Raw genomic sequence first — 27,665 nt, 5'->3', positions numbered from 1 at the left:
AGCCAGTACTCACAGCCATGTGTCTGATTCCTGAGCTTATGTTTCTGCTTCTCCACTCTGCCTCTCAAAGTACTGTGTTGCCTCTCATGTTAATGTCAGTATAGTGATAAATGTTTGTTGGCTTGAACAGAAATAGCAAAAGCAACAGGGCACCCTGGAAACATTTGAGGCTGCTGTGGCCCTAACACAATCCTTGCAGCCAGTGGTGTTTGCTGTGTGCTAAGCTCTGTGCTAGGCACTTTATATACATTATTTCATTTAATCCTCAAATGTTCTGAGATGGGCACTATTTTATCCCTGGCTTAAGGAACCATAACTGGTAGATGGAAAATTGAAGGGATTCAAACCCATGGTATCTAACTCCAACGCTCACATGCTGAATTATTATTATTATCACCAAATAGCCTTCGCCCGCTTTGCTTTTCAAAAAGAAAATTGTTAACAGTTTTTTCTGATGAGGCTAGTGATTTCTGGCTTCCACTCTAGTCCAGTTGACTATTCCCACCCAATATAATGGCAGCTATTTTCCTTCTGTTATCCTCATGTTACAAATTTGCGGTAGAGATTATACTTTAGTGGTCCCTAGGCTTCATGGTCAAGTCTAGGATGATAAGATTTTACAGTGAATTGCTAGCATAAAGATGGCCTTCTATAGAGCCTGTAAGTGTGTGTGTGTGTGTGTGTGTGTGTGTGTGTGTATTCGTGTATGTATTGGAGGATATGCTTTTATTTACACTAGCCAAGAAGTCAGAACCTAAACATATGACTAGAGATCCAAATATCTGAGTAATAATATTACTTTCTAGCACAGAACCATTTACTAGAAAGATCTTTGGGAACCAAATTGCTTGTATTCGTTTATTTATACTGTGCACTTCCCTTTTACCTTGGCTTTATAAGAAAGTATTTGCTCTTTTTCAAAATGTGTGAAAGTCCTCCACTTACAGAGTCATGGAAGCTGTTTCCTGCCAGTTCATTGGTTCAGCAGCTCTCAATGAGTTCTAGGGAAGCCAAAAAAACAAAAAACAACAACAATAACAAAAACCACTTTCACCCTGGCCAGCCTCCTTAGCTTGCATTTTCTAACCCATTCTCTTCCTTCTTAGAGCAACAAGCCCCACACTGGTGTCTGCAGAACCATTTAGGAATCTCCTCAGAGTCCACCCCTACATTATTTGTTCTTTCACTGCTTTGCTGTTCTACACTCAATTTCAAACTAAATAGAAATGCAGATGGGCACATGAGCATCTAGGTTTCCCAAAATACATATTTTTCATGAATGTTCCCCTCTCAAAGTATGTAGACAGAGCCAGCATATTATCTTCCCATTATTACTCTGTTTTAATATCTAACTGACAGATGCATGTCACTAAAACAAGGCAATCATGGGCAGAAAATGCCCCTGCTCTTAGAGAACAAAAAAGAAAGACCCTGGATTGCTGTCAGTCTCGGAGACACTGTCAGCTACTGTTCAAGAAGGCTGATAAATGCCTCTGTGGGGAATACGTATGAACTGCCTAAATGTTTTCACCCTTATTAGTGAGAAGGAAGAGGAGATGTTTCTCTTACATACACAGATCCTTTCCACAGTGGAAGCTTGCCCCGGGTGTTAATGTGTCACCAGCATGGTGCTGGAGCAGGGTGTGGTTCTGCCACATGGCACCTGCAGGCTTTTCTGGGTGGGAATGGCTTCCTGTCGGATCACAAAGCCCAAGCTATACAGGCATGATGACCTTGAGTAGTCAGTCTACAGAGGCATTAGTTCTCCTGACCTCCTTCCACAGCCTTGGGCCACCTTCAGATGTATTCCATAAATAAAATACAGTGGAGTCTGTAGGGGCAAGTGGCACCAAGTGATCTGTGCAGCAATAAGCAAAAGAAGATAATGGTTTAGAATTGTTCTCATTTTTCCTACGGGATGGGTAAATATAGAAAGTTGTTGAGGAGTGTTGGACATAAGGAAAGACTATATCTACCATAAGGACAAAAGTCTTAGATACCAACACAGGCAAGGAAAACAGCACCTGGCCTTCCTTCCAAGAGTGCTGCAAAATGGCAGGGATAATGCCCTTAACTTGTTTTGTGTCCCTTTAAATCACAAATCCAGATCTTCTCTATACTGAAGAAGTGTTTCTTATGGAGTAGCAGTCTGACTTTTTTTTTTTTTAATTTCAATAAAGACAGGTGGATCTTTAAGAATAGTGTATTAGTCTGTTCTCATGCTGCTAATAAAGACATACCTGAGGCTGGGTAATTTATAAACGAAAGAGGTTTGATGGACTCATAGTTCCACATGGCTAGGGAGGCCTCACAATCATGGCAGAAGGCAAAGGAGGAGCACAGTCACGTCTTGCATGGCAGCAAACAAAAAAGAGCATGTGCAGGGGAACTCTCCTTTATAAAACCATCAGATCTTGTGAGACTTATTCACTATCACAAGAACAGCATAGGAAAGACCTGCCCCCATGATTCAGTTATCTCCCACCAGATCCCTCCCACAATATGTGGGAATTATGGGAGCTACAATTCAAGACGAGATTTGGGTGAGGACACAGCCAAACCATATCAAATAGTATAAACAACAACAAATACAACTCAGTTATTATAGAACATAACTAAGGTACAAATTCCATACTCTGAAGACTGGCAATCATAGGAAAGAATTAAGCAGTGCTCATGACTTTTTGTGTAAATCATATTTAACCAGATTGCATTGATTGATCAAGGAAAGTTCTTTGTTCCAAAAGAACTCCAGCTACTAAATGTAGAAGGGAAGTTAGAATTGGAAAAGCGTAATTGGATAGCTCCCAAATGAAATAATTGATTCAGGCAACTGTCATCAGTGGATGCAATCATTAGACCTTTAGAAATGTCTACCTGGGGACTTCTCTGAGCCCACTAAAAGTGGGACTGCCATACATTACTTGCCATCTGATGTGATGCACCAAGAGTAGACAGTACCACCTATGAGCTAGTACTGCCTGAGAGTTGAACCTGAAATGAATCAAGCCAATCCTGGGGTTCCAGAAAATACAGGAGAGAGAGGATCAAGTGAAATGCTAACACAAGAAGGCAGACAAATTTAAAAAGTGGAGATTAGGACAGGGCTCTAGAGGACCTCTACGTGAATTTCTTCAACAGACAATGGCTTGGGAAGAAAGGGAGAGGCCGTGCATGAGTGAGAGGGACATATAATGAAAAACATCCAAATATGATATGTACAACTTGTTTGAGCCTTTTAAACAAACCAACCAAAAGATTTTTCGAGACAATTGGGGAAATTTAAATATAGTCTGGGTAGTAGACGATATCAAGGAAATATTAAGTTTGTTAGGTGAAATAATGGCTGTGTGGTTATATGAGAAATGTACATATTTTTAGAAATTCATACTAAAGTATATAGGGGTGAAATGACTGATTTCTGGGATTTACTTTAAAATCATAATAAAAAGGAAGGAAGAAAGGTTAGGTGAAACAAATGTGATAAAATCTTGATTAATTTTTAGACTGGCATGTATACATTCTCTTGTAATCGTGTAAACAATTTTTATGAGCAAAGGGAAGGAAGTACAAAAAGTAAAATACAAATATTGGCATAAAAAAATTTTAGATTGGGATAAGATATATGTGGATTTACTGTCATGTTCTATTTGTTTGACACTTTTCATAATAAAAATATTAAGGAAAAAATAACAAATCTCTCTCAGGATAATAGTGGGGGGTCCATGGCCTAGAAGCAAGATAGGAGCTCTGACTAGAAAAGAGTCATTATCTGAGAATTCAACTTCTTTTTTTAAATTTTTTTGATGATCTCCTTTACTTAAATTTAAAAAAACCTATTTCTGTTGGATTTTTGGTTGGTCACTAGAAACCAAGTTCCTTGCCTTATAACAGGCAATTGGAGGAGAATTTGGGAAACAGACAGTCTCTGGTTGAAGTTAATGCTGATCTTAGCTGGAGTAACTTGCTTTCTTCAGCATCTGCAGTGGCTGGTCTCCTGGGACTTATCTGGCTACATGTATTTTTCACATTTATTAGTGAAATTGGAGATTCAAGAATAAAACACAGTCCTCAGGAACATTGTGTTAATTTGTGATACGCTAGAGATTTTTTTAGCCCATAAAACAAATGAATGAGCTCCATGAGGGCATAAGTGTTATTTTCACCCTAGAAGGCAGTAAAGGCCCACTGTATTTATTAAGTACTTAGAAGATGGAAAATGAATAGTGCTATGAAAATAAAAAAATACACTCACACTGTTGCTATTAATAGTGTAATTTTTTTGTCTGTCCTGAAGGAAAAGTACTATCAGATGAAAATGTATAAGGGTAGACCTCTGTATATTATTTAGTTATTTTGCCTTGGATAATAATTTAATTCAGTCTCAATATAAAGTTGTTTTTATTTCTATCAAACAGGCTGAATCCGGGTAAGAAACCTCACCCATTATTTTTGGCAGGGCTGGGCCTACAAAAAAAAAAAAAATGAACAGAACAGCACAGATATTTGATTCAGGACCTTCCTTCTGAGTGGCTAAATGACTTAAGGGGATGTTCTGTGTAAGCTGACACACTGTGGGCATTTCTAACAGGCCTTACACACTTGGCTTCCCAGGAGGATTGTGGAGACAGCACGCCGGTCCTCCCACTGAAAAAGTCCAGATGGAGCCAGCACTCCAGCAGGTGGGGGTGTGGAAGAGAGGCTACTCTGTACCAAGATGCAGGGGACTGTTGCAGCCACCCAGGCCACGATGCATGCTGTGCCCATACAGGCAGGCAGGTCCCAGCCAGGGAGCAAGTGCAGGGAGGGGGCATGTGTTCCAGTTAGAAAAAAATAGCACCTCAGAGGTTCCCTAAAGAGGTACATAAGTGCTTTGCATTGAGGTACATAGAAAATAAGTATCATCACCAAGAGAGAGACCCTATTCTCCATCCATTTCATGGTCCGCAGGAATCCAGGATACAGGCTATGCAGACAGCAAGTGACAAAGTGATCTCGGGTAACTCGGTCCTTGGCTATGTGTTACTTTGTTCTTGTGCTTGTTTGGTATCTTGACTATTTAAAAGACTGGACCCATTTTAGGGAGCCAATCAAAAAGAATCTATAATTTTTTGTGTGTATATGTGAGTATGTGTGTTGGGGTTTAGAGGAGGGAAGCCATGTCTAAGGCCAAGGAAAGTAATTCCAGGGGGAGTTTCTGTGATTTTCTTTTTTTACCTGTTTACACAAGACTGTCAAAGCAGATGTCAGTAGTTGTGTCTTCATGAGCTATTGGCTTGGGAAGATGGGGGCAGGGGTAATGAGAACTGTAGAGGAGGGTGGGCTGAGTGAGGAGCCCAGAGGTGGGATATGGAAGGTGCCTCTTGTACCCCTACCATGGCCTCATTGTTCTGAGCTCATCCTGTTGCTCTACAGACTTAAGTACTTCCCATTATCAAGAGTCCTCTATGTGCCAGGCCCACACCTACCTCAGGTCCTCAGTCTCGGGGGGGAAATTGAGGCTCAGGGTCAAGTAACTCTCCTGCTGATAAGCAGCTGGGTGGTGGTTCAAAGCCAGGACTCCCTGACCCAAAACCAGAGCTCGGTCTCCTCAACTGCAAGGTCCCCAGACAGCTCCTTACTCAAAAGCTAAATGTGTGAAAAGACCATGAAGGAACACTCAAGACAGCTTTGTTTCTGTAGAGCATACATGAAAGAACAATTGGTGTTTTGAGGATGTTTGGTATTATGTAGCATATGATAGAGAGTTCATCTATCATGCCTAGGAGGGGGATGAAATGCAAAGTCCAAGGAGGTTTAGACTTCATATTCCTTGACAAGCTGAGTGACCTTGCTTATCTTGTGTGTAAATGCAAAGTAATGCAGCCAAATGTGTTGTGGGTCCTTCTGGGCCTGAAAGTGCTCCAGGGAACGCACAGGGAGGCCCAGCCTACCTGAGCCTGATGGAATGCAGAGTTTAGACTGCCCTGCCAATGGACAAGACTGCAGCCTCCCTGTAGTCTGGGTAAAACGGGGAAGAGGAAAGTTCCAAGGAATCCTGATTTAAAATAAGCTCACAACTGGCTTTATTCTAGGCTTCTGGAGGCTTGGGTTAAGAATTAGCACATCTATCTAGCTAATACTGGGTTGCTTATGCAGAGGAAAGTGAGGTACAACTTGGAAATGAATCCCAAATCAACTTCCTTCATGATAGGCTTTCACTTGGATGCTGATTTAAAAAAAAAAAATGTGTGTGAGCCCAAAAACAAATTGGGAGCCTTCAGTCCTTAGAACATATTTAGCTTTCATTGTGACTGAGATGTTTTTCTCTTGTATTATCAGATATCCTGACCAGCATGCTGTACCCTTCATGCCTTTCCTTATGCATGCTGGACAGGTAGCTATTTGCTGCTGGTCACACTGAATATCATTTGAAGAGTACATTTTAATTTTTCATCCCTGAGTAATGTCTCATGAATGTCTCATTATGTTTTGCCTGCTCCTCTCAATTTTTGAACTTGATGTTTAAACTTTTCTGATGTGCCCTCATTATTCCCGAGTGCCCAGAACTCATCTGTGCAACCCCCCTCCCTCTGCTCAGTGGGGCTCCGTGTGTAGGAGCCAGTTGTTATTTACAAGTGTAATTCAGCTGTCACTGTGTCTTTGAACACATAGGGTTGTTGTGGGATTTTTAATTGCCATTTTCATCTATATAATTAAAATTAAATGAAAAATGGATAGCCTCCAAAATCTGAATTAATTTCATAAGTACTTGTTGAGGGAAAAATATGTCTAAATATGATAATTGTTACTTGATTTGTCTTCAGCAGAACTAGAGGATTTTACCTGGCTGAAGAGAAAATACAGTAATTTTAAATAAAAAAAAAAAAAGATCTGTCTGATACTTTGGATACTTCTTGTGGCTGAGAATCAGAATTAATCATGTGGATGAGAAATGATAAGTAACTCTGGATATAACTTTAAGGTAGTACACTAGGAACATATTATGGTAACTCTCCCCGGATCCAACTTGCCTTATGCTGGTCAGGTTTTTTTTCTCCCTGTAACTCATCACTGGGGCTTATACATTTCTCAAGACTATGCCATTACCCCCAAATCAAAACCTCCCTCATGCTCAGAAACAGGCATTTCACCTGCTTACTGCTTAACCGTGCCCTGTAAATGTGACAATGAGCACCTAGCAGAAAATAATGAGACAACAAAAAGAGAAGTATTTTTTAAAATTCACTGGGCTGGCCAGTGTTTCACTCTGCAGGCTCATCAAGCGCCTGATGGACATGTTTGTAAAGATTTGGATGGTCACTTTATTTGGAATGACAAATTCTGTGCTCCACATAATGAGGTCAGTGAAGCATCCAGAAAAGAAATGTATAATTTGGTAGTGCAGTCTGTAAGCACAGCCATGCCACGGCTATTTAAGTTTAATGAAGCAACTACTTTGCCGCTACACATTCTTAGTGAATAGCCTCCTTGGCGTGTTTTTGAAAACTTAAATGTTGCTGGTAATCATGTCACAGCAATCTCCTTGGAGAGCCTTTGTGTCCTGTTCTCAGAAGAAATATGCCGCTTTTCCATGTTAATGGTTTTGAAATTAGTCATTTGCTCTATTTTCATTGGAAAGGAAGGTCACTGTGTGATTTCCTACCTTCCCTCATTTTCTCTGAACATTCAGGATACTCTTAAGTCAGTTCATCATCCATGCAGTGCACTGTCGGGTTATAATATGCCTGAAAAGCCAGAGGAATGTTCTATCAAAGAGCAGCATCCCTATTCTCAGAGACTGTTCTTAGAATTCAAAGTGTAAAAATCTAACTCAGCGAGGAAAGTTCCTGGACAGACCATTATTGCCATTTTTTTTTCCCATTTCAGTCACTGACCGCCTTGTATTGTCCATTCATCCGTCTCATTAGAGAAGGCTGTGCTCCCCACGTATTAAGCCTCTCACAGAGGACATTTAAAAATCCTTTCTGAAGCAGATTCACTCATGTAAAACTAAGGTCAGACTTACGGATCCTGGACCAGCATTAATGGCGCAGAACTCTGTGGGAGCAGAAAGACTTCTAGCCATTCTCAGTTCTTCAGTGTTGGTCCCCAAACTTAGGGCCTCAGGTGGTTTCCCCTGGATGAGCAAGGGCATGATTGATTGTGGAAAAGTGCTAGGTCCTCATGGCTCTGCCACCCCAGTGAGGGTCTGGGGAATTCTCCAGACTATTTGGTGGCCTCCACATTTCCTTGGGAAATGTAAAGTAGGATTTGAGATGGCTGGACCCTGCACCACCAGAAACTTCCTAGGAATACCTAATAAGTACTCAAAAAAAAAAAAAAATAGTGAATGGATGGAAGGATGAATAAATGAATTTGCTTCTTTGATTTGCTTTGTCAACCAACTCTGGTTGTAGAGGTAACACAGGATCCCTCTAGGACACATATTGAGACCTGAGGAGCCTACCTCTTCTTCTTCTTTTTAAAAGTTGTATTTTATTGCGGTAAGAACACTTAACATGAGATGTACCCTCTTAACAAAGTTTTAAGTGTCCAATACGTTATTTCTGACTATAGGTATAGCAGATCTCTAGAGATTATTCATCTTGCTGGACTGAAACTTTATTCCTATTACTAAACTCTTTACTTTGGGGGATCATTTCTATAGTTTGTTATTACTTCTTGAAATCTCTGGAATTGGGTATGAAGGTTGAATATGGAGGTCCAGACTTGCTCCAGACTGCCTCCAAGTTAGGGCCTGCTTAGACCACTGTCCAGGCAGCTCACATGACCATGTCAGTGCCAGCCAGCACTCACAATCTCCTGCTCTCATTTTCACCTTTAAACCTTTTGAGTCATTTTCCTACCCAAACAGAGGTGCCAATGTAACAAAGTTCTCCCACTTCCTGACCTCCATCTAAGAGACTAATGTTGACTTGGCATTGAAAATGTAGTTCTGATACAAGTAGGCCTGAAAAGGGCCTTGAGATTGGCCTGTGTTTTATTTTCTAGTGTATTTATCACATGCTGGATTATTTAAGATAATGGTAGCTGCTCTGACAAATAGACCCACGTATCTCCAACATCATAGCAGCTTTTCCTCATATATCTTTGTTTTTCTTTTTTCAACTTTTATTTTAAGTTCGGGGGTACATGTGCAGGATGTACGTGTTTGTTACATAGGTAAATGTGTGCCATGGTGGTTTGCTGCACAGATCATCCCATCACCTGTCATATATCTTTATTAAGCATTTTCGTGGAAGAATGAAACCTATCTTCCAGATCTGAAGGCAATGGGGCCAGGGAAAATGAGAAGTGGAAATGCAAGGATGAAGCTCCCTCTGTTCTCCCTAGCCAAGACGGATGGCATGGTCAATGTCAGAGTTCAAGTGTGATGCAAAAGGTACATCATGGTAGAGATTGACCAGACATGAGGAAAGACAGTTTTAAAAGACAGAAATGAGGCTGGGCGCAGTGGCTCACGCCTGTAATCCCAGCACTTTGGGAAGCCGAGGTGGGCGGATCATGAGGTCAGGAGATGGAGACCATCCTGGCTAACATGGCGAAACCCCGTTTTTACTAAAAGTACAAAAAACTAGCCGGGCGTGGTGGCGGGTGCCTGTAATCCCAGCTATGCAGGAGGCTGAGACAGGAGAATGGCATGAACCTGGGAGGCGGAGCTTGCAGTGAGCGGAGATCACACCACTGCACTCCAGCCTGAGTGACAGAGCAAGACTCCAACTCAAAAATAAATAAATAAATAAATAAATAAATAAATAAATAAATAAATAAATAAAAGACAGAAATGAGATGTAGCCCAGGCTAGAAAAAGAGCAGAAATGAAGGTTAACATAATAATAAAGTTCAAACTTCTCTGTACGTGGCGTGTTCCTGCTTACAAAGTGAATTCATATGTATTATCTTGTTTTAGACCTCACAAACAACCAGGTGAGGTGGCTCAGGATGTATTAGTATCCTAATTTCAAATATTCAGGAAATCTCAGGAAAAGTCCGAGAGGCTGAGTGATTTACCTTGGTGAGTAGAAAGCCAGAGTGTAGGCTTTGGTGCTGTGCCTCCAACAACAGAGCTTTTTCCCTAACTCATGATTCTCCTGGAGGTTTGGGGGCTGCTGAGGTAGAGGGGCTGCAGAGGTGAGCAGAGCCTGCTTCCCTTCCCTTCCCCCATGACCTGTGGCCGCATCCTCCTGATGCCAGCCATGTTCCCATGGAAATCACTTACCAGTGGCAACCTATTCAGAAATGCAGCAATGAATTGCTGCTGTCTGGTTAGGTGTCCTGCTTTTGTGAAACCTGTACCCTGTCCTTTTCAGGGGTCACAGTTTAACAGACAAACCTTTTTATTTTAACAATTCCCTAATCAGGCTTTCATTTATTTGCCCACCCCCTCTGTTTTCACTGTCTCCCTCTCATCCACCTACTCCTGCTCCTCCCACTGTGTGCAGCTGAGTTTGGCCAGTGCCAAATCATGTTTTATTCTCAGCCTGAGAAAGAAATTATGCAAGGTGTCAAGCGTGGCCAGCAAAGGACCCATCCCACCAGTGCCATTTGATGTTTTAAGTTTACACATACACCGCTCCCTCCCAGAGAGAATTCTTAGGTAGACTGGGAAGTACTTTACTACAAGAGCAGTGCACTGGCATTGATAAGAAAGCAGTCAGATAGTGCTTGAAATTTTGCAGAAAGCTCAATACAAGACCCGTGCTCGACTGCAAACCAACAGCTCAGCTCTTTCTAGCATCCTCGGCAACAGCCTGCTGTTTTCCCAGGTGGCTTTGAACTAGACAGGAAAATGCAGTGGGCCATTTGTCACTGCCCCAGGTGTAACATAAGCATGCCAGTTGGTGCATGCAGCTTGTGAGGTCCGCTCCCGCCTGCCCCATGCCTGCATCTAGGCCTCTGGACTTCTCTTTCACTGAGATCAGGGCAGAGTGTGCTTCCTTTCCTCCTCTGCCACCTGAGTAGGTGGTTAGATCCACTCTTCTGAGATTAGAACCAACTCAGCCATCCCCACCATGTTCAAGAGTGCTAATGCTTTGTGTAATCCCTCTTAGCCCATTAATTCAAGTCCACGGTCTTTCAGGGCTGTTGGGACTCATTGCTGGCATGCCAGTCTTAGAATCTTAAGGTTATTCTGATGTGTGGTATACGTAAGACATGCTGGTATGTTTTACAGGGAATGCTGGACCAGACTATCATTTTAGTTAGGTCCTAAATTGAGCTGGGGCGTAGAGGATCTTGGATGCAGGGTTCTGCAGATATGGCACAAGAGAAAGAGCCAGGGCTTGCTTGTAGGAGAAGGCAAGGTGTGGTTTCTTTTGTTCTTTTATGCTAAACTCAGTGCCCAGCACCCACTACGAATGGAATAAACTGATCAGGTGGCAAATAATGTCCCTTTTACCTGTGAAAGATGAAATGAAATCATGCAGAAGTGAAAATACATATATAAAATGAATTTAAGGGAAGCTCTGCTTCTAGAATATTTTTAAGGACATTTTACTGCGGATTTAGGTCACACATTTAGAACTACTTCCTTTGATGAGGACTTAATCTAGGTTACAAGTGTGTGAACTTAGGGCTATTATATGCCTGGGTGACAGGCAATTCACTGAGGGTAGCCTAACTACTTGCAGCCCTGGGTCCCATTATTTACTCTGCACACCCCCTCCTTACCGTCTTCCAGTTCCATCAAGTAGAGGGAGGGAGTGTTTGGCCCTCTGAGCTGGAGTTATGCAAAACCCGAAAATAGACTCTCAGAGTGCATCTAGACATAATGATTCCATGCGGCAAGAAGGTCACTGTGTCTGCTTTTCCTGCCAATACACCCCTGGCTCTTAATCTATGGCTGCCTTGTGAAGCAAGAGAGCTGTGCCAGGAAGTTACACTTTGTGACTGTGAAGCATTATGAGAATTTAAAATCATGTCAATGGAGTTTTGTAAGGGCAGGCCAGAGGAGAGTAGTTATGCATAGTTTTAGAAGAGGCTGTTCTTTTAACATCTCTTTGTTTTTCGGTCTGAAAGCTACCATAACTCAGTTTTTAAAAACAAAACAAAACAACTGTCTGGCCCCAGTCACAAATCAACTACACCCTGCCAACCCTTTCAAAAAAATAAAAAGATATCTACCCAAAAAATTTACTGGGGTTATCCGAATGGTGGGATTATGAATGAGTTTTATTGTCTTCTTTGTGCTCTTCCATAGTTTTTATAACACACCGTATACTAATTGCTTTGTAATTTTTTTGAAAAAAGCAAAAAATCCTGTTTAAAAAGCAAAGCTGTACTCTATACGAACTAACTGACTGTGGTGAATGTTCAGTATTGCTGGTCATGAAAATGGCAGGAGCGGGGCAGCCCCTGCCTGTGCCCCCACATCAGGTCTCAGACAAGGACTGGAGTCCACAGCCATCTCCCCACTGTGGGTTCAGAAGGGCTGCTGGGCAAGGGCAGACGCAGACCCTGAGAGGACTCCAGACAGCCAGTGAGGGTGGGAAAGGGAGGCTGCTTGTGCAAAGCCAGCCAGACACCTCGGCAGCAAGGAAGGGATGACGATCACGTCCAATTGTTTTGGACAGTCAAGCCTGCTTGACATGTGCTTGTTGGGAGGGAAACTGTCAGTTTCATCAGGAAACACTGCATCTTGCCCTGAGAACATCCAGCTGATGCACATTGTTCTGGAAGTTGGGAAGATCCTGTTTTCCAGAACCATGGGGATCAAGGAAAATGTAAGAAGTAGAGACAAATATCTGGGAGAAAACAACCCCTTGCTGAATTCCAGGAATCCTCTTGGGGTTTTGGGTTGTGCAAATGACAAGATATTTCATTTATTTAAGTCTGGGCATTGACCACCTAAATGGGTTATTGATGTGAGCTCAGTCCGTCAACTAATCCTGCTGCTGTCTACTGAGCCCAGGCCATGTCGAGCTCGGGAGCTTGAGGTGAGCAGGCTAGCACTCCTAGCCGTGAAACTGTCATCTCACCTTCGGACAGAATTCTTCCTTCAAGTTTCTGTAAAAACCTCTATTTCTTATGTGTCACATGCTGACCTATTATTGAATCCAGTGGAGTTCCTCACTCCAGTGGGTCTGAGTGCTTTGAACTTGAGGTCATGACCCAAGCCTGCACCACACAGATTGGGAGCAGAATTCCTCACGGTTTATATGATAAACCATGTGCCTAGGAGGTAAGGCCCTTATTCGTAACGGATTATGTTTAATTGGTGATAGAGATCTCATTCATTATTTTCTCATGTTCTCCTATGTGTTTCCCTATGATGATGCCTATACGTCTGCATTTTAGGTAGTACACAAACAAGACATCATGCTAACGTATTTGTTGTCATGTTCATTAGAAAATAAAAGCTCATTAAACTCATTTCATGAATAACTTGAAGACAAAGCTAAAATAGGTTCCATTTTTAAAGGAAGTTAATTTCAAGATGTATTGAGTAGAAAATTTTATTATGCAACAGATATGGCAAAAGTCGAAAGGTGGCACAGTCATCGAGTGATTCATGTTTGGCAAATATTGTCCTAGAGCATGCTATTAATACTTGGCCAAATTCATTTTTATTTTCCTTCCTTCTTTCTCTCTCTTTTTAATCTTAGTATCTCAGAATGAAGCTGCATGGAGAATAAATTGCTTACCAGAAAAAATAGTTCTGAATGTTTTTAATAATGATTTTAGTAACTTTTAGAGAGTGTCAACAAAGACTTATTGCTTCTCTGGCACAGAGCAGGGAACTGCTTATCTTCTCTCCAGATCTGGGCCTCAGAGTCATCATTCTGTCCCCTCGTGGAAAGCAGGGCTGCTAAACGTTTATATACACCGACATGCTTGCTGTCTTGTTCATACCATATATGCTGTTTCTTGTGGGCTGTGTGTGTGTGTGTGTGTGCACTTGTATTAAATAGTAACAAGATAATGTGCCACATCTAGGCTACCCCTGTTATTTGTATTAAATAGTGACATGATGATGATGTTGGTGGCCCATAATTCTCAATTTTCTATTAACTACCCTGCCCAAGTAAACTGTTTTCTGATCTCTCCTAGATGGAAATCCTGTACGAATGTGGAAGCCATTAGCAGAGTAATTGCTGTCTGTTACCATGACAACCAGCCGCTGCAGTCACCTGCCCGAAGTCCTGCCAGAGTGCACCAGCTCAGCTGCGCCTGTGGTGAAGACGGTGGAGGATTGTGGCAGCCTGGTGAATGGGCAGCCACAGTATGTCATGCAAGTTTCAGCCAAGGACGGGCAGCTGCTGTCAACAGTAGTGCGGACTCTTGCCACCCAGAGGTAGTACCACAATTAAAATAAGTGAATCTGTAATTGATCCAGAGAACTCTTTGTCAGATGGAAAACGCTAATGGGAATGTAATTAGTGCTCAGGTCTTTGTGTCAGGTGAGAGGAGGTGCTGGAAAAAAAAAAAAAAAGACTACACGAGTTCTGTTATTGCCGTTTCTATAGCAATAGGATATAAAGCTAAAATTCACCTTATCAAGATTTCCCCTCAAAGTCATACTTACAAAGAGCCAGGAGGGGAAGGAACCCGCAAGATCCAGGGTTGTTATTTTGACATTGTTATGCTCTCTTGTTGTCTCCAGTAGGTAACAAAGGTAGTCCTATTGAAACAGGATTAAGAAGGTATCTGGCTTCAGGCAACTGAGTCAAAGTGATTGGATTTGTGGGCAAAACTTTTGAAGTGACATTCTTGGTGTGCATGTGGACTGGCATTGCCTGATGGAAGCACTGTCCAGGGCTACTTTCTGGGTGGGTCTCTTCTTATCATTTGGAGGTCTCTTCCGCTGTCCCCTCCTTCAGCCTCAATGGTCCCCCATCCCTGACCCTTCACGCACACTCTGCCCTATGAAGTGCTATTGTGAAAACCTCCTGAGCCTTCCCAAGTGATGAACTAAAGCCCAAGTGCAGGCTCTGAGCAGCTCGGAGACCACTTATCCTGACCAGCACTGTCTCCTCTTGTGCTATTGTTGGATAGGGAGCTATGGGCTGCCAGGCTAATAGGAACTCCTTGGCTTCTCCAGCTTTTTCTCAGAATGGGTAAGTGGGACTTCTAACCTATGCATTTAAAAGGTGGATCAACATTGGATTTGCCCCCTAGTGTCAGTGCTGACACTTCTGACCTCTAACATAGGACGACTCATTCACACCTTATTCTCTTACCTCTGTCTGAGTGATCAGTCAACCCCTCTGGTGCAGTGGCATCCCACCCTGGGCATGGTGGCCCTCAGACACTGAATCACACTCCCATGCATGTTATAAACATTGCCCATATGCCCTCCATTTAAAATCTGTGCTGCTGGTGCAAAGGAAAAAAATAGAAAAACATTTAATATGTAATTTCTGACTCTTGGAGAACTTTTAGCAATTGGTTAGGACTCAGAACAGGATGAGGCAGTGACTATCTTCGGTCCTCTGCAAACTGAGACTGGTGACTGATGTGCCCCACTCAGCCTTTAACTCATGATTCTGGGCCTCCTTTATTTACACTGAGCCTGTAAAACTCTGAAACCTGGTTTATAGTACTGGATGGTGGGAGAGCAGGTAAAAATACCTGACAGACAGACAGACAGACACACACACACACACACACACACACACACACACACACACAGATGGAGGCTCACAGGTCTCAACCACATCAACCATAGCCTGCTCTTCCTGGTCAAGTGAAAATATCCACTGCTTGTTTTCAGTCATTTTTGATCCTGGGCCACACCCAGCTACTTTGATATTGGCAATCCCCTATTTCTTTGTGTTGTCACAAGTAGATGACCCAAGTGCTCTAGAGTGCCCAGAATCATTTGCCCCATTGCCAAGGTCAAGTATAGATCTAAGAGGTCTTAAAGCAGCTGCCCTGGGGAAGGCCCAAAGGACAAGAGCTAGAGGGCCATCCACTTGGTGAAGGTTTCCAGCCCAGTGACCAGCAGGTGCCCCTCCCTCTCTTGCAGCCCCTTCAATGACCGGCCGATGTGCAGGATCTGCCATGAGGGCAGCAGCCAAGAGGACTTGCTCTCTCCATGTGAATGTACAGGGACCTTGGGAACAATTCATCGGAGCTGCCTGGAGCACTGGCTGTCATCCTCAAACACCAGCTACTGTGAACTCTGCCACTTCAGGTTTGCAGTCGAGCGCAAACCCAGGCCGTTAGTGGAGGTCAGTAAGTGGGGCACGTCCTGAAAACTTAGCTCTAATGAGCAAATGATGTCTGTTTTTATGCCTGGATCACAATCCCTGTACAGCTTTACTGAAGCATGGTAATAGCTATGTGAGTGTGTGTGTGTGTGTGTGTGTGTGTGTGTGTGTGTGTCTGAGAAAGAGAGATGTAGACAGACAGACACAGAGAAGGGAGAGCTTGCTAGCTCACTTGGGATCCAGCAGTAGAAGGATAGCAGAATAAATCAGTATAAGGAGAAAGGGCCAGTTTAGAGACTTGATCTCCATTTTTCAATCCCTGTGAAATGGATCCAACAGATCAAACATCTTTCTCCTTGCACACCATCTGCCCAACTTGAAGCAGCAGATAAATGGGCATTTGGGTTGCATATCCTGAGAAGTCTTCATGAAAAAGTGTAGCTCCATAGTTTAATGGATATAGACCCAGACGTCCTGGGTTCTGTGACCTCGGGTTTGTTACTTTACCTTTTGGAATTACTATAAGGATTAAAGGAATTAATATTATAAAACACTTAAAAGAATACAGGGCACATATGCAACAGTTTGAATAAAAATATCTCACTTGGGAAATTACACGCAAACTTTTTTCAGCCAATAACCTAATATTATTGAACTCTTGGCTGGGCGAGGTGGCTCAAATCTGTAATCCCAGCACTTTGGGAGGCCAAGGCGGGCGGATCACAAGGTCAGGAGATCAAGACCATCCTGGCTAACAAGGTGAAACCCCATCTCTACTAAAAATACAAAAAATTAGCCGGGCATAGTGGCGGGTGCCTGTAGTCCCAGCTACTCTGGAGGCTGAGGCAGGAGAATGGCGTGAACCTGGGTGGCGGAGCTTGCAGTGAGCCCAGATCGCACCACTGCACTCCAGCCTGGGTGACAAAATAAGACCCCAGTCTCCAAAAAAAAAAAAAAAAAAAAGTTGGATATTGGCAACAGTAAATATTTTAATATATTATGAGCCAGAGCTAGCTGAAGGGAGCCAAGACATTGTATCTATGATTCAGACCTGCTCCTAACCTCCTTATTTCAGCAGCTAACTCAGTGAAGCCCTGGAATGAAAACTAGTGCTGGAAATCAAGAAGCGCTTCTTGTAGACTATTTAATAAGTGTGTTAGCGCCCAGGCTTAAGATGCTAGAGAGCTTTGTAGCTCTGTGTATACATTCTCTTGGGTTTGACCTTGAAAATTAAATCAAGACCTCTAACCGGGGCCTGTTTTAGCTATTATGACTTACTTGCCAAATGGCACAAAACTTAAAACTTATTTGACTTGCCCCAGTACACTCCATGCTTTGCTTAAGAGTCGGGATCTAGTGACCTCTTAATTTAGCCATCTTGCCACTTGACATCCACTTTCAGAAATTCATATTCAGAAAGCGCCTGTGGGGAATTTGGCCTTGTGCCAGATTCATTGGGATTTAACATTTTAGAACTTATCTGCAGAGGGGGAAATATAATTAAATAATAAACAAAGGAGTTGAAGATTTCTTAAGCCTAATGGCAAAGTAAAAAGAAGGTTATTTCTCCTTTCCAGAAACTTTGTGGAACCTCCCCAATTTGATATTGCAGCCTCTCCAGGGAAGCTGGCTTCCCAGAGTGAGGAAGCCCTCTTTGAAATAGACTCCATCCAGCGATCTTTTTAACTAGCGTTTCCCCAGTAAAAATCCCAGTGTATGTGCATGTGATATATAACAAAGGAGGGTGTGTGTGTATCTGTGTGTGCACACATGCACGTACACACCCTAATTTTTCTCAGATGAAATCCATGTGGCAAATCACCCAGTGATCTCTCTCAGTCTCAGAGACGGTAACATGTACCCACACACACAGGAGTCTTCAGAGTTGCTGATGTCAGGTCACAGACTCATTCCTGGATCTTAGGCAACTGTCATTAAACAAGGAAACAAGGCAAATGACCTTGAGAATGTGTGAGGTGCTCTACAAGATTTAGGGCCTCGCCTACGAAAACCTCACCCAAACGGTCACCAGTGATGAAATTTTCATTGCACAAATGGAATGTGACAATTTTCAGAGTTAATGATGATTGAACAAGTTGAAAGTGAAAGGCAAACCTTCCCAAGCTGGGGGAGGCTGGCCATTTGATCATCCCATGGCGAAATGAACTTGCTGTTTGACCACAAGCAATAAAAAGAAGTTGTCTTTGGTTTCTCAGCTGGAGGACAAATGAGAACCAGGTGCGGGCAGAGTTTTAAACAAATGACATTACTAACTGACTTTTCCCTTCTTATCAGAGGGCAGTTTATTCCTAGTGAGCATCTCTTCTCAATACTTTCACCTCAAGATAAACATGCATCTTTTTTTTAAGCAAATCAGCAAAACCTGCCTATTTGGGTTAAAGATTAGGAGTAGTGTTACTTTATTTCTCAGTTTTACTCTTTTAATTGCTTAATCATTACTTTGTTTACCAGTTGGATCTGCCTTCTCATTAAAGCAAGGAAATTCCATAGCGTTGAATTTCAAAATCGATGTGACAATAACAGCTCTTGTTGCTCGAGGAAGCGGTTTAAAAAGTCATTTATAAATTTTATTTGTCAGCATCTAAACGCTAACATTGGTTGAAATTACTTTTAACACCTCAGACTTCCAGTTGTCAATAAACCCTCTCAGTCCTTCGTTCTGCATAACTGTTCATCCCCCTTCATGCCACCATTCCTAAGACACTTCTTCACTTCCTTTTCTTATCTCTGCAGCCCGCAGTTGGATGTTCATTTTTAACTGGGCAGGAACCCAGGGCTGCTATGTGAAGTCTTTTTTTCTGCCTGTAAGGGTGAGTTTCTACTCATAATGGCAAATCAGTGGGCTGATTCTCATTAGAACCTCCAAACTGGGCATGCCCTCCTCACTTAGCCACTGGCCGTCTGTGTGGGTTGGTTCAACTTCTCTGAGCTTCCCTGTGGAAGACAGTGAGCAAAGAGCTCTCCGTGACATCTTTTGGTCTCTATATGGCTAAAAGTTATTGTTCAAAAAATGTGTATCCTACATTTAAAATGGCTATACTGTATGGCATATAATTAGACCTCAGTGAGTTGATTTTGTGTGTCTACTTACCTCTCTACCTACTTTACCTACCTTACCTACCTACCTACATGGCCAGTCTAAATCTTTTAGTCTCTTTTACTCTGAATATTGGTGAATCCTTTTATGGTTAGTAGATATCTATTTACTACATTCTACTGGATGTATTATTCATATTTTCTTGGTGCAAGGTAAGCCAGTATAACAAGAGCTAGTTTCAACCCAAGAGCACTACATTGCAATCATCTATGTTAGTCAGATGCGGATGAATTTCTGATAAAGTCCAACTAAGGCAAATCTCATAAGGTCTGTGTCCAATCACACAAAACTTGAAAGAAAAGCATTCAAAACGTAGATTATCAGGGGAATCTGCCCCCAATAGTCACATAGGTTCTTTTCTATTTTCCCTAAGTGTTGGCCGGTCTGAAAAATAAAGGGACAGAGTACAAAAGAGAGAAATTTTAAAGCTGGGTGTCTGGGGGAGACATCACATGTCAGCAGGTTCCGTGATGCCCCCTGAGCCGTAAAACCAGCAAGTTTTTATTAGCGATTTTCAAAAGGGGAGGGAGTCTGCGAAAAGGGTGTGGGTCACAGAAATCACATGCTTCACAAGGTAATAGAATATAACAAGGCAAATGGAGGCAGGGCGAGATCACAGGACCACAGGACCGGGGCAAAATTAAAATTGCTAATGAAGTTTTGGGCACGCATTGTCATTGATAACATCTTATCAGGAGACAGGGTTTGAGATTAGACAACTCGTCTGACCAAAATTTATTAGGCAGGAATTTTCTCATCCTAATAAGCCTGGGAGCACTACGGGAGACTAGGGCTTATTTCATCCCTACAGCTTTGACCATAAAAGATGGCCACCCCCGAAGCAGCCATTTTAGAGGCTTACCGTCAGGGACAGATTCTCTTTCTCAGGGATGTTCCTTCCTGAGAAAAAGAATTCAGCAATATTTCTCCCATTTGCTTTTGAAAGAAGAGAAATATGGCTCTGTTCCGCCCGGCTCACTGGCAGTCAGAGTTTAAGGTTATCTCTCTTGTTCCCTGAACATTGCTGTTATCCTGTTCTTTTTTCAAGGTGCCCAGATATCATATTGTTCAAACACACATGGTCTGCAAACAATTTGTGCAGTTAATGCAATCATCACAGGGTCCTGAGGCGACATACATCCTCCTCAGCTTACGAAGATGATGGGATTAAGAGATTAAAGTAAAGACAGGCATAGGGAATCACAAGGGTATTGATTGGGGAAGTGATAAGTGTCCATGAAATCTTCACAATTTATGTTCAGAGATTGCAGTAAAGACAGACGTAAGAAATTATAAAAGTATTAATTTGGGGAATTAATAAATGTCCATGAAATCTTCACAATCCATGTTCTTCTGTCATGGCTTCAGCCAGTCCCTCCGTTCGGGGTCCCTGACTTCTCACAACAGTAGATAGCAAAAAGGAGGAGCAGATGTAACACGCATAAAAACACCATTACTTGTTCCCCTAAAATTTGTGTCTTGACTCCAGCCTTTTGCCATTAAAGCATTTCTGGTTGACCAGTTTGCCAAGGAAGCCCATCTTACGATGAGCAAATAGCATACTTGTAACGTCGGTTTCTGGTGATAGAATATTTGCCACTAGGCTTTGAGACTCTCCTAAGACATGTATTCATAACATCCACCCTTGCCCGGAAAACTCGTGAAGTTATAGATCAGCTCAACAATGTTGTGATTTAAATGAAACAGCCAAGAAATAGTGGGAATCTGGAGGAAAGGCCTTCTAGGATCTGATTTTCCTCTGATCAGGGAGACACAGTGATTTTTCACAGTGGAAGTGATTAAGTTTCCGTATTCCTATTTCCTCTACACACAACCAGCTGATTGATAAGAATCGTATAAACAATTTAAAAGCTGTTCCCTGTGAATCAGAGGTTTAGCTAAATTGAAACTGAGCATGTTTTCACACATAGCAGTTACCCAGAATAATAGGATATAAAGCTAGGGAGATGAGGATTAAGGATTTTTTTTCAAACTTTTTTATTTATTAATCTTTTTTATGAAGTCACTGGAGGACAATGGTTTTAAAGTGTGCCCAGGATTCAGTGTAATCTCCAGGTATACCATAGGGAGCAGAGTTGAACTGCTATGAAGAAACCACTTTGTACTTTGGCACTTGCTATTTAATAGATTCAAGAATTCACTTAGCTGCTAATATATACAGATAGATTATATAGAGATTATATATATATATATATATACACACACACACATATGTATACACACATGAGACTTAGGTGGAGACATTGCTGGACTGTTATTATAATGGATTTGGTTTGGTTTTGATTTTTAATATTCATTGAAGTAAAACTACGAGTTTTGGTTTCAGAGTATTCACTTCAATCAGCAATATAAAGTGATTCAAGAAGATTTATAGGCACGAGGACCACCACTCCATTCTTTATATGAAGGCAGGCAAGCCCCTTTGTTTATTCTAACCCATGAATGCAGCCTAGTGAGTAAGGTAGTTGGACCAGTATCATAGCATGTCATAAGTGCATTGTATTGGATCAATACTTTTATTGAGGAATTTGAATGCCTTTGGGTGGGACATGATCTCTCCAGTTCCCCAGGCCTTGCCTTTTGCTTGTACACACCTAGCCCTCCACCATCTTGCATTCCTTCCTGCATTTACAGTTGAGGTTCTAGGACTGGGTGACTTCTCTCACCTTTAAAAGAGTTCTCTAATACCCTGTGCATTTCTTTCTACCAACACCTCATCTTCCTTTCAGGGTATTATAGACCAAACCTAATGATCTCCTTCCTATTGTGCCCACATTATAAGTGAGCTGAAATGATTGATTCAAAATCACAAGGGAAATGAACCTCTAGAAGACAGTGTACCAGCATGGACGGTGGTGAGAATACAATTATAACATCTTGTGCCTGAGTATGTTGTAGTGTCAGCCAAGTACTTTCTTGACCTCTGACAAGGTCGCTGAGCACACCATCCCTCGGGCCACCTGCCTCCATGTGGACTCATGGAACCATACTTTGTGCCAGCAGTGGAGATGACATTGTCTGATGACCACACCCCAACAATCCTTGATCCTGCAGTCGTCCAGTCTTGAATTTGTCTCTTGTTTTGGTGGCTAATTTGGCAGTTGCTTTGTTACTTAAAGCTTAAATACAAAAGAAGCTGTTTGAAGGTATCCATTAAATTCACAGCTTGCTTCATTAAAAATCACTTCATTAAAAAAGCAAACCAACCGAAGTGTTCACATGGCCGTGCCAGATGGAAGTGAGCTAACTGCTCAGTGTCTGTGTTTTCAGCCCATCCACTGCTGGTAAAGGATTAATTTGGAGGGAAAATCCAGTTCTGTGTATAAAAAGAGTTACATGACCAGATTCTGTTATTTTCAATTGTTCTGATCCTTGCTGTGAACTTGGGTTGGATACAAATCAGAACCCACATTCTCAAGAGGACCTCTGTCCACCTTGATAGCAGCCCTCTTCGTCTTTCCAAGGACTTCTATGAGCAGAGACACGAAGATGCAAAACACCAAGAATTGCTTCATATAACATGTTCATTTTAATCTATGTTTTTAAAAATACAGAAGAGGACAAAGAATAATATGACAAACAGATGTGTATTCACCACCCAGAATTAACAAACGTTAGCATTTTGTGAATGGCATACCCTTCCAAGGAATAGCCTGTTGGGGCCAGGGAGAAAACCATGGTCTTCACTGATTCATCCCTAGGTGTTCTCAAATAGGGAGGAAATCCAGCCAGGTTTTCCTTAAGCACATCTGGGCCAAGAATAAGAGGAAGTTAACAGAAGAGACAGATCATCTTGAAAGATTCCGGACCCTTTCAGCTAACTCCAAATGTACAAACAATTAGTACAGCAAATGTTGACAGCTATGGAGTTCACTTCTTTGAAAGGCAGACAATTAGAAGTTATTCCATGGGTGTTGGGGTGGTGGAAGTGAAGGTGTCATGGGCTGCTGGCAGAAAAGCTTTGTAAAGGGGAGTCTGAGAGAGGAGAAGTGAAATGTCACTGAATTAACTACAGCTGGTAATCACCTTTATCCTAAGTCCTGCTGAAATAGCAAGGCACAATTAACTCTCAGGAACTGCCCTGTGTTGGGTACAAGGCACCTGGTTGAGCTGAAGGGAGACATAAATTGCAGAAACCCTGGTGCATATTTCAGAAGCAGAGTTACAGAATATGCATAACGCTCCTTGCTGGAGGCTCCTGCCAGCACTCCACAAGCATCTTCAGTTTTAAGTGTCAACAACTGACTTTTAACTCCAAAGAAAGAATACGTAGTTTTAAATGACTAATGTGTGAAATATTGTGAACAATACATGATTATAGCTAATCCCTCACACTGCCTAACAATCAGTTGTAAACAAGTGAGCAGAGAGAAGTATCTTCAGTTAGGCACAGGGAGATCCGTGGTTGTTTATTCACTGAATGAGACCTGCTATGCCTGTTTGTGCAAAGCATTTTACTTTCCAGAATAGGCACAGATCTTGATTCCAGTCCAGTGGCATTAATTAATGTGAGTCCATCTATGTTTATCAAGATGTTCACACCCCAGAGTTTTTTTCTTCTTAAATTTTGTTTACCCATTTCTGAGGCAAAGGAAAAATATTACATGCAATATTCTTTGCAATCTAGTTTTACAGAGTTAAGGGGATAGATTTGCACTGTGATGGATATGTGAGAAGAAAGTTATGTTGTGCTTCTATACACTTTATATAATCATCTTATTTCAATGTCTCAGTTATCCTTCTCATAGCAGATATTGTCCTATTCTGTAGATAAGGAAGCTGCAACTCAGACCTAAGTCACTCTTCATTGATCTTAAATACTTTCAGCCTCAGGGCTAGTAAGTGGAGAAGGCAAAAGAATAATGCAGGTGGTCCAGGTATGGTGGCTCACACCTGTTATCCCAGCACTTTGGAAGGCTGAGGCGGGTGGATCACCTGAGATCAGAAGTTCGAGACCAGCCTGACCAATATGGTGAAACCCTGTCTCTACTGAAAACCCAAAAATTAGCTGGGCATGGTGGCAGGCGCCTGTAATCCCAGCTATTTGAGAGGCTAAGGCAGGAGAATCACTTGAACATGGGAGGTGGAGGTTGCAGTGAGCCGAGATTGTGCCACTGCAGTCCAGCCTGGGCAACAGAGTGAGACTCCATCTCAAAAAAAAAAAAAAAAAAGAAGAATCCAGGTCTATCTCCAAAGCCCATGTTCTTTCCACCACACCTGGTGTCCCAGTCCATTCTGGCTACTATAACAAAATACTGTAAACTGAGTGGCTGATAAACAACAGAAATGTATTTCTCACAGTCCTGGAGGCTGGGAAGTCCAAGGTCAGGGTGCTGACATAGTTGGGTTCTAGTGAGAGTCCTCTTCCTGGTTGCAGACTGCCAACTTCTGACTATGTCCTCACATGGTAGACGGGAAGAGCTAGTTCTCTGGAGTCTCTTTTGTAAGGGCACAAATCTCAGTCATGGGTGCTCCATCCTCCTGACCTAATCACCTCCCAAAGGCCCCACTTCCTAATACCATCACCTTGAGGGTTAGGATTTCAACATATGAATTTTGCTGGACACAAACATTCAGACCATTGCACCTGGCTTCTTCCTGGCTCTAAAGTACTTTCTTTCATTTGCTCATTGGTATGAACCTATGCACACACAGAGCTGAGGGTTTCTTTGCCAATACCCAGCCTTTCCAAGAAACTAGATGTGTTTCAGAAGGGGGAAGATGGAAAAAAAAATTATGAGTAAAGCCCTTGTTTCCTCTTGACACCAGATTTGTCTACTAAATCAGAGAGTTAGCAAGGAGGGAAGGATGAAAAGGTGGAGCACAGAGGATTTTTAGGGCAGCGAAACTAGTCTGCACTATAATGGTGGATTCATGTCATTATACATTTATCAAAACCCATAGAACGTTCAACACAAGAGTTAACTCTAATGTAAAGTATGAGCTTTGGTGACAATGTGTCAAGGTAGGTTCATCACTAGTGACACATGTACCACTGTGGTGTGGGCTGTTGACAGTAGAGGGGACTGTAGGGGACAGGGGGAGACAGGGATATATGAGAACCCTCTGTACTTTCCATTCAATTTTGCTGTGAACCAAAAACTGCTCTAAAAAATAAAGTCTGTTTTAAAAAACACCCTGAGCTGTGCCAGATCAAGTGCTGGAAGAGTAGAGTGGCACTTCTTTCCTGTGTCTCTTTGTACTCTAGCTGGAAAGCAACGCTTTTGGCTACAGCACCCTATCAGAAGCCAGAAAAATCATTCTTCATTTCCAAGTGACTTACATAGCCTTTCTTTTTTTCTTCTCATTTAGTTACTCTTCCTCTGCATTTGAGTCTTCATTTTACTGAGTCATTATGTCACCAATTCCTTAGGAGGATTCTTTTAACCCAAAATTGTCAGAAACCTTTCCCTCTTTTCACGAATGGTTGTGAAGGTTAATCAGTCCTCATGTGGCTGTACACACTTGTGAGACAAATTTCTTTAAAACTACCATCAAGGCCGGGCGCGGTGGCTCACGCTTGTAATCCCAGCACTTTGGGAGGCCGAGGCGGGCGGATCACGAGGTCAGGAGATCGAGACCATGGTGAAGCCCTGTCTCTACTAAAAATACAAAAAAATTAGCAGGGCGTGGTGGCGGGCGCCTGTAGTCCCAGCTGCTCGGAGAGGCTGAGGCAGGAGAATGGCGTGAACCCGGGAGGCGGAGCTTGCAGTGAGCCGAGATTGCGCCACTGCACTCCAGCCTGGGCGACACAGCGAGCGAGACTCCGTCTCAAAAAAAAAAAAAAAAAAAAAAAACTACCATCAAGGTAATTCAGATTGGTAAACCTTATTTTGCAACCCATAAAGTAAAACACTGATTTTTGTCTTCAGTTATTTGTGGCTTTCCCTCAATTCTTTGCCTCGCTTTTTTTGACAGGTGCAGCAGATTTGGGGGAAGATAAGAAAAGACCCCTGTCAGGTCTTCAGGCTGTGCCTTCCTCCTCATTCTTCATGAAATGTATGTTTCTGTGGCATGCCTCGTCACTGCCCGCCTCCTTTCTTGAAGAGATAGGAACCCTGTGAGATTGTTTGGGATAAAGCGGTTTCTTTACAATCCATCATTATAGTTAGAGGGATAGATTTACACTGTGATGGATATGTGAGAAGAAAGTTATGTTGGTGCTTGTATAACACGAAAGAGAAATAATATGCTTTTGAAGCTTTTAGTTTGGATACCAAAAAAAAAAAAAAGTTTAATTCTTATATGTGCCACTTACGAAAATGTATAAAGATCTGTTTGTGAAGATTGAGGTCAGATTACAAGAAGAAAATGAAATGTTTTCTACTCATTATTTCATCATTGCTTCACCTCTAGCAATGCTATTATAAATAGAAAGTTGAAATAAGTAGTGAGGTTCAAAGTCTTTTAGGGCTCCGAGGGAAAATGGCTAATATAGCTTATATGAAATGCTGGCACGTAGGAGCAGCAGGAATGTTGTAAAATAGAATTTATAGGCATTTAAAGACTTATATCTGGGAAGAGTCAGTAAAGCAGAAATTGGGAGATGAAGGGAAAATATGCACTATCCTCGAAAATAAGGCAGCCCTTCCTCACAATTCACCACTTCCAAAGGCTTGCTCTTTGCATTATGTAGTTGGTAGGTGATGGGAGAATAGGCATGAGAGATGGAGGTAATAAATGGCTCTAATATTTTTCTAAACACTGGTTTATCTGCTAAAAATCTATGACTTTAATGTTGAATTCATTTATCAAAATATACCTACGTCGGCTGTTTTTAAGACATGCCTTATATGTATCTGAAAAATCACTCTGTTAGACGAAGATGTGGCAAGGCAAAGGAAATAACTACATAAGGGAATTTATGCAAGATGGAGGGTTTCCTCAGAGAAATCTATAGGATACTTCAGATTTTTCGTAACTAAAGAGTCTTCCAGTCTCAGATTTTTTGAACAGCTTTATCGAGATATAAAAATTCACATACCATACAATTCACCATTTAAAGTGTACAATTTCATGGTATTTTGTATTTTCACGGTTGTATAGTCATCACCACAGTTGATTTTATTACATTTTCGTCACCCAAAGAAACCTCATACACAGCAGCCTTCACTATCTAGCCATCCCTTCTCTGTCCCCCACCCCCAGCCTAGGCAGCCACTAATCTATCTTCAGTCTCTATGGATTTGCCTGTTCTGTTTCCTATGAAAGGAATCCTACAGTATGTGGACTTTTGTGATTGGCTTCCTTCACTTAGCATAATCTTTGCAAGCTCTAGTCTCAGATTTTATAGAAAATGTATCTTAACCTTCCTTGCTATATATATATATATATATATATATATATATTTTTTTTTTTTTTTTTTTTTTTTT

The 27,665-nt window shown here is 41.9% G+C and overlaps 1 protein-coding gene across 6 annotated transcripts in view; it reads left to right on the top strand.

Annotated features, from left to right (window-relative positions):
- MARCHF3 (membrane associated ring-CH-type finger 3) overlaps positions 1 to 27,665 on the top strand; it is a 137,587-nt gene that overhangs the window by 88,019 nt on the left and 21,903 nt on the right. For 5 of the 6 annotated variants that reach the window (XM_063612984.1, XM_055299168.2, XM_055299165.2 and 2 more), the window contains exons 2-3: positions 14,053 to 14,296; positions 15,971 to 16,175. In XM_063612984.1, the coding sequence (XP_063469054.1) occupies positions 14,109 to 14,296; positions 15,971 to 16,175 (393 nt within the window). In that variant the 5' untranslated portion in view covers positions 14,053 to 14,108. Of the gene's footprint in view, positions 1 to 9,274; positions 9,386 to 14,052; positions 14,297 to 15,970; positions 16,176 to 27,665 lie in introns of those variants that run through there. The other variant, XM_063612985.1, reaches the window with a different exon arrangement.

Source organism: Symphalangus syndactylus, chromosome 11 (assembly GCF_028878055.3).
Source record: "Symphalangus syndactylus isolate Jambi chromosome 11, NHGRI_mSymSyn1-v2.1_pri, whole genome shotgun sequence".
Classification (NCBI taxonomy): Eukaryota; Metazoa; Chordata; class Mammalia; order Primates; family Hylobatidae; genus Symphalangus; species Symphalangus syndactylus.
This window is presented reverse-complemented; position numbering and strand designations above follow the sequence as displayed.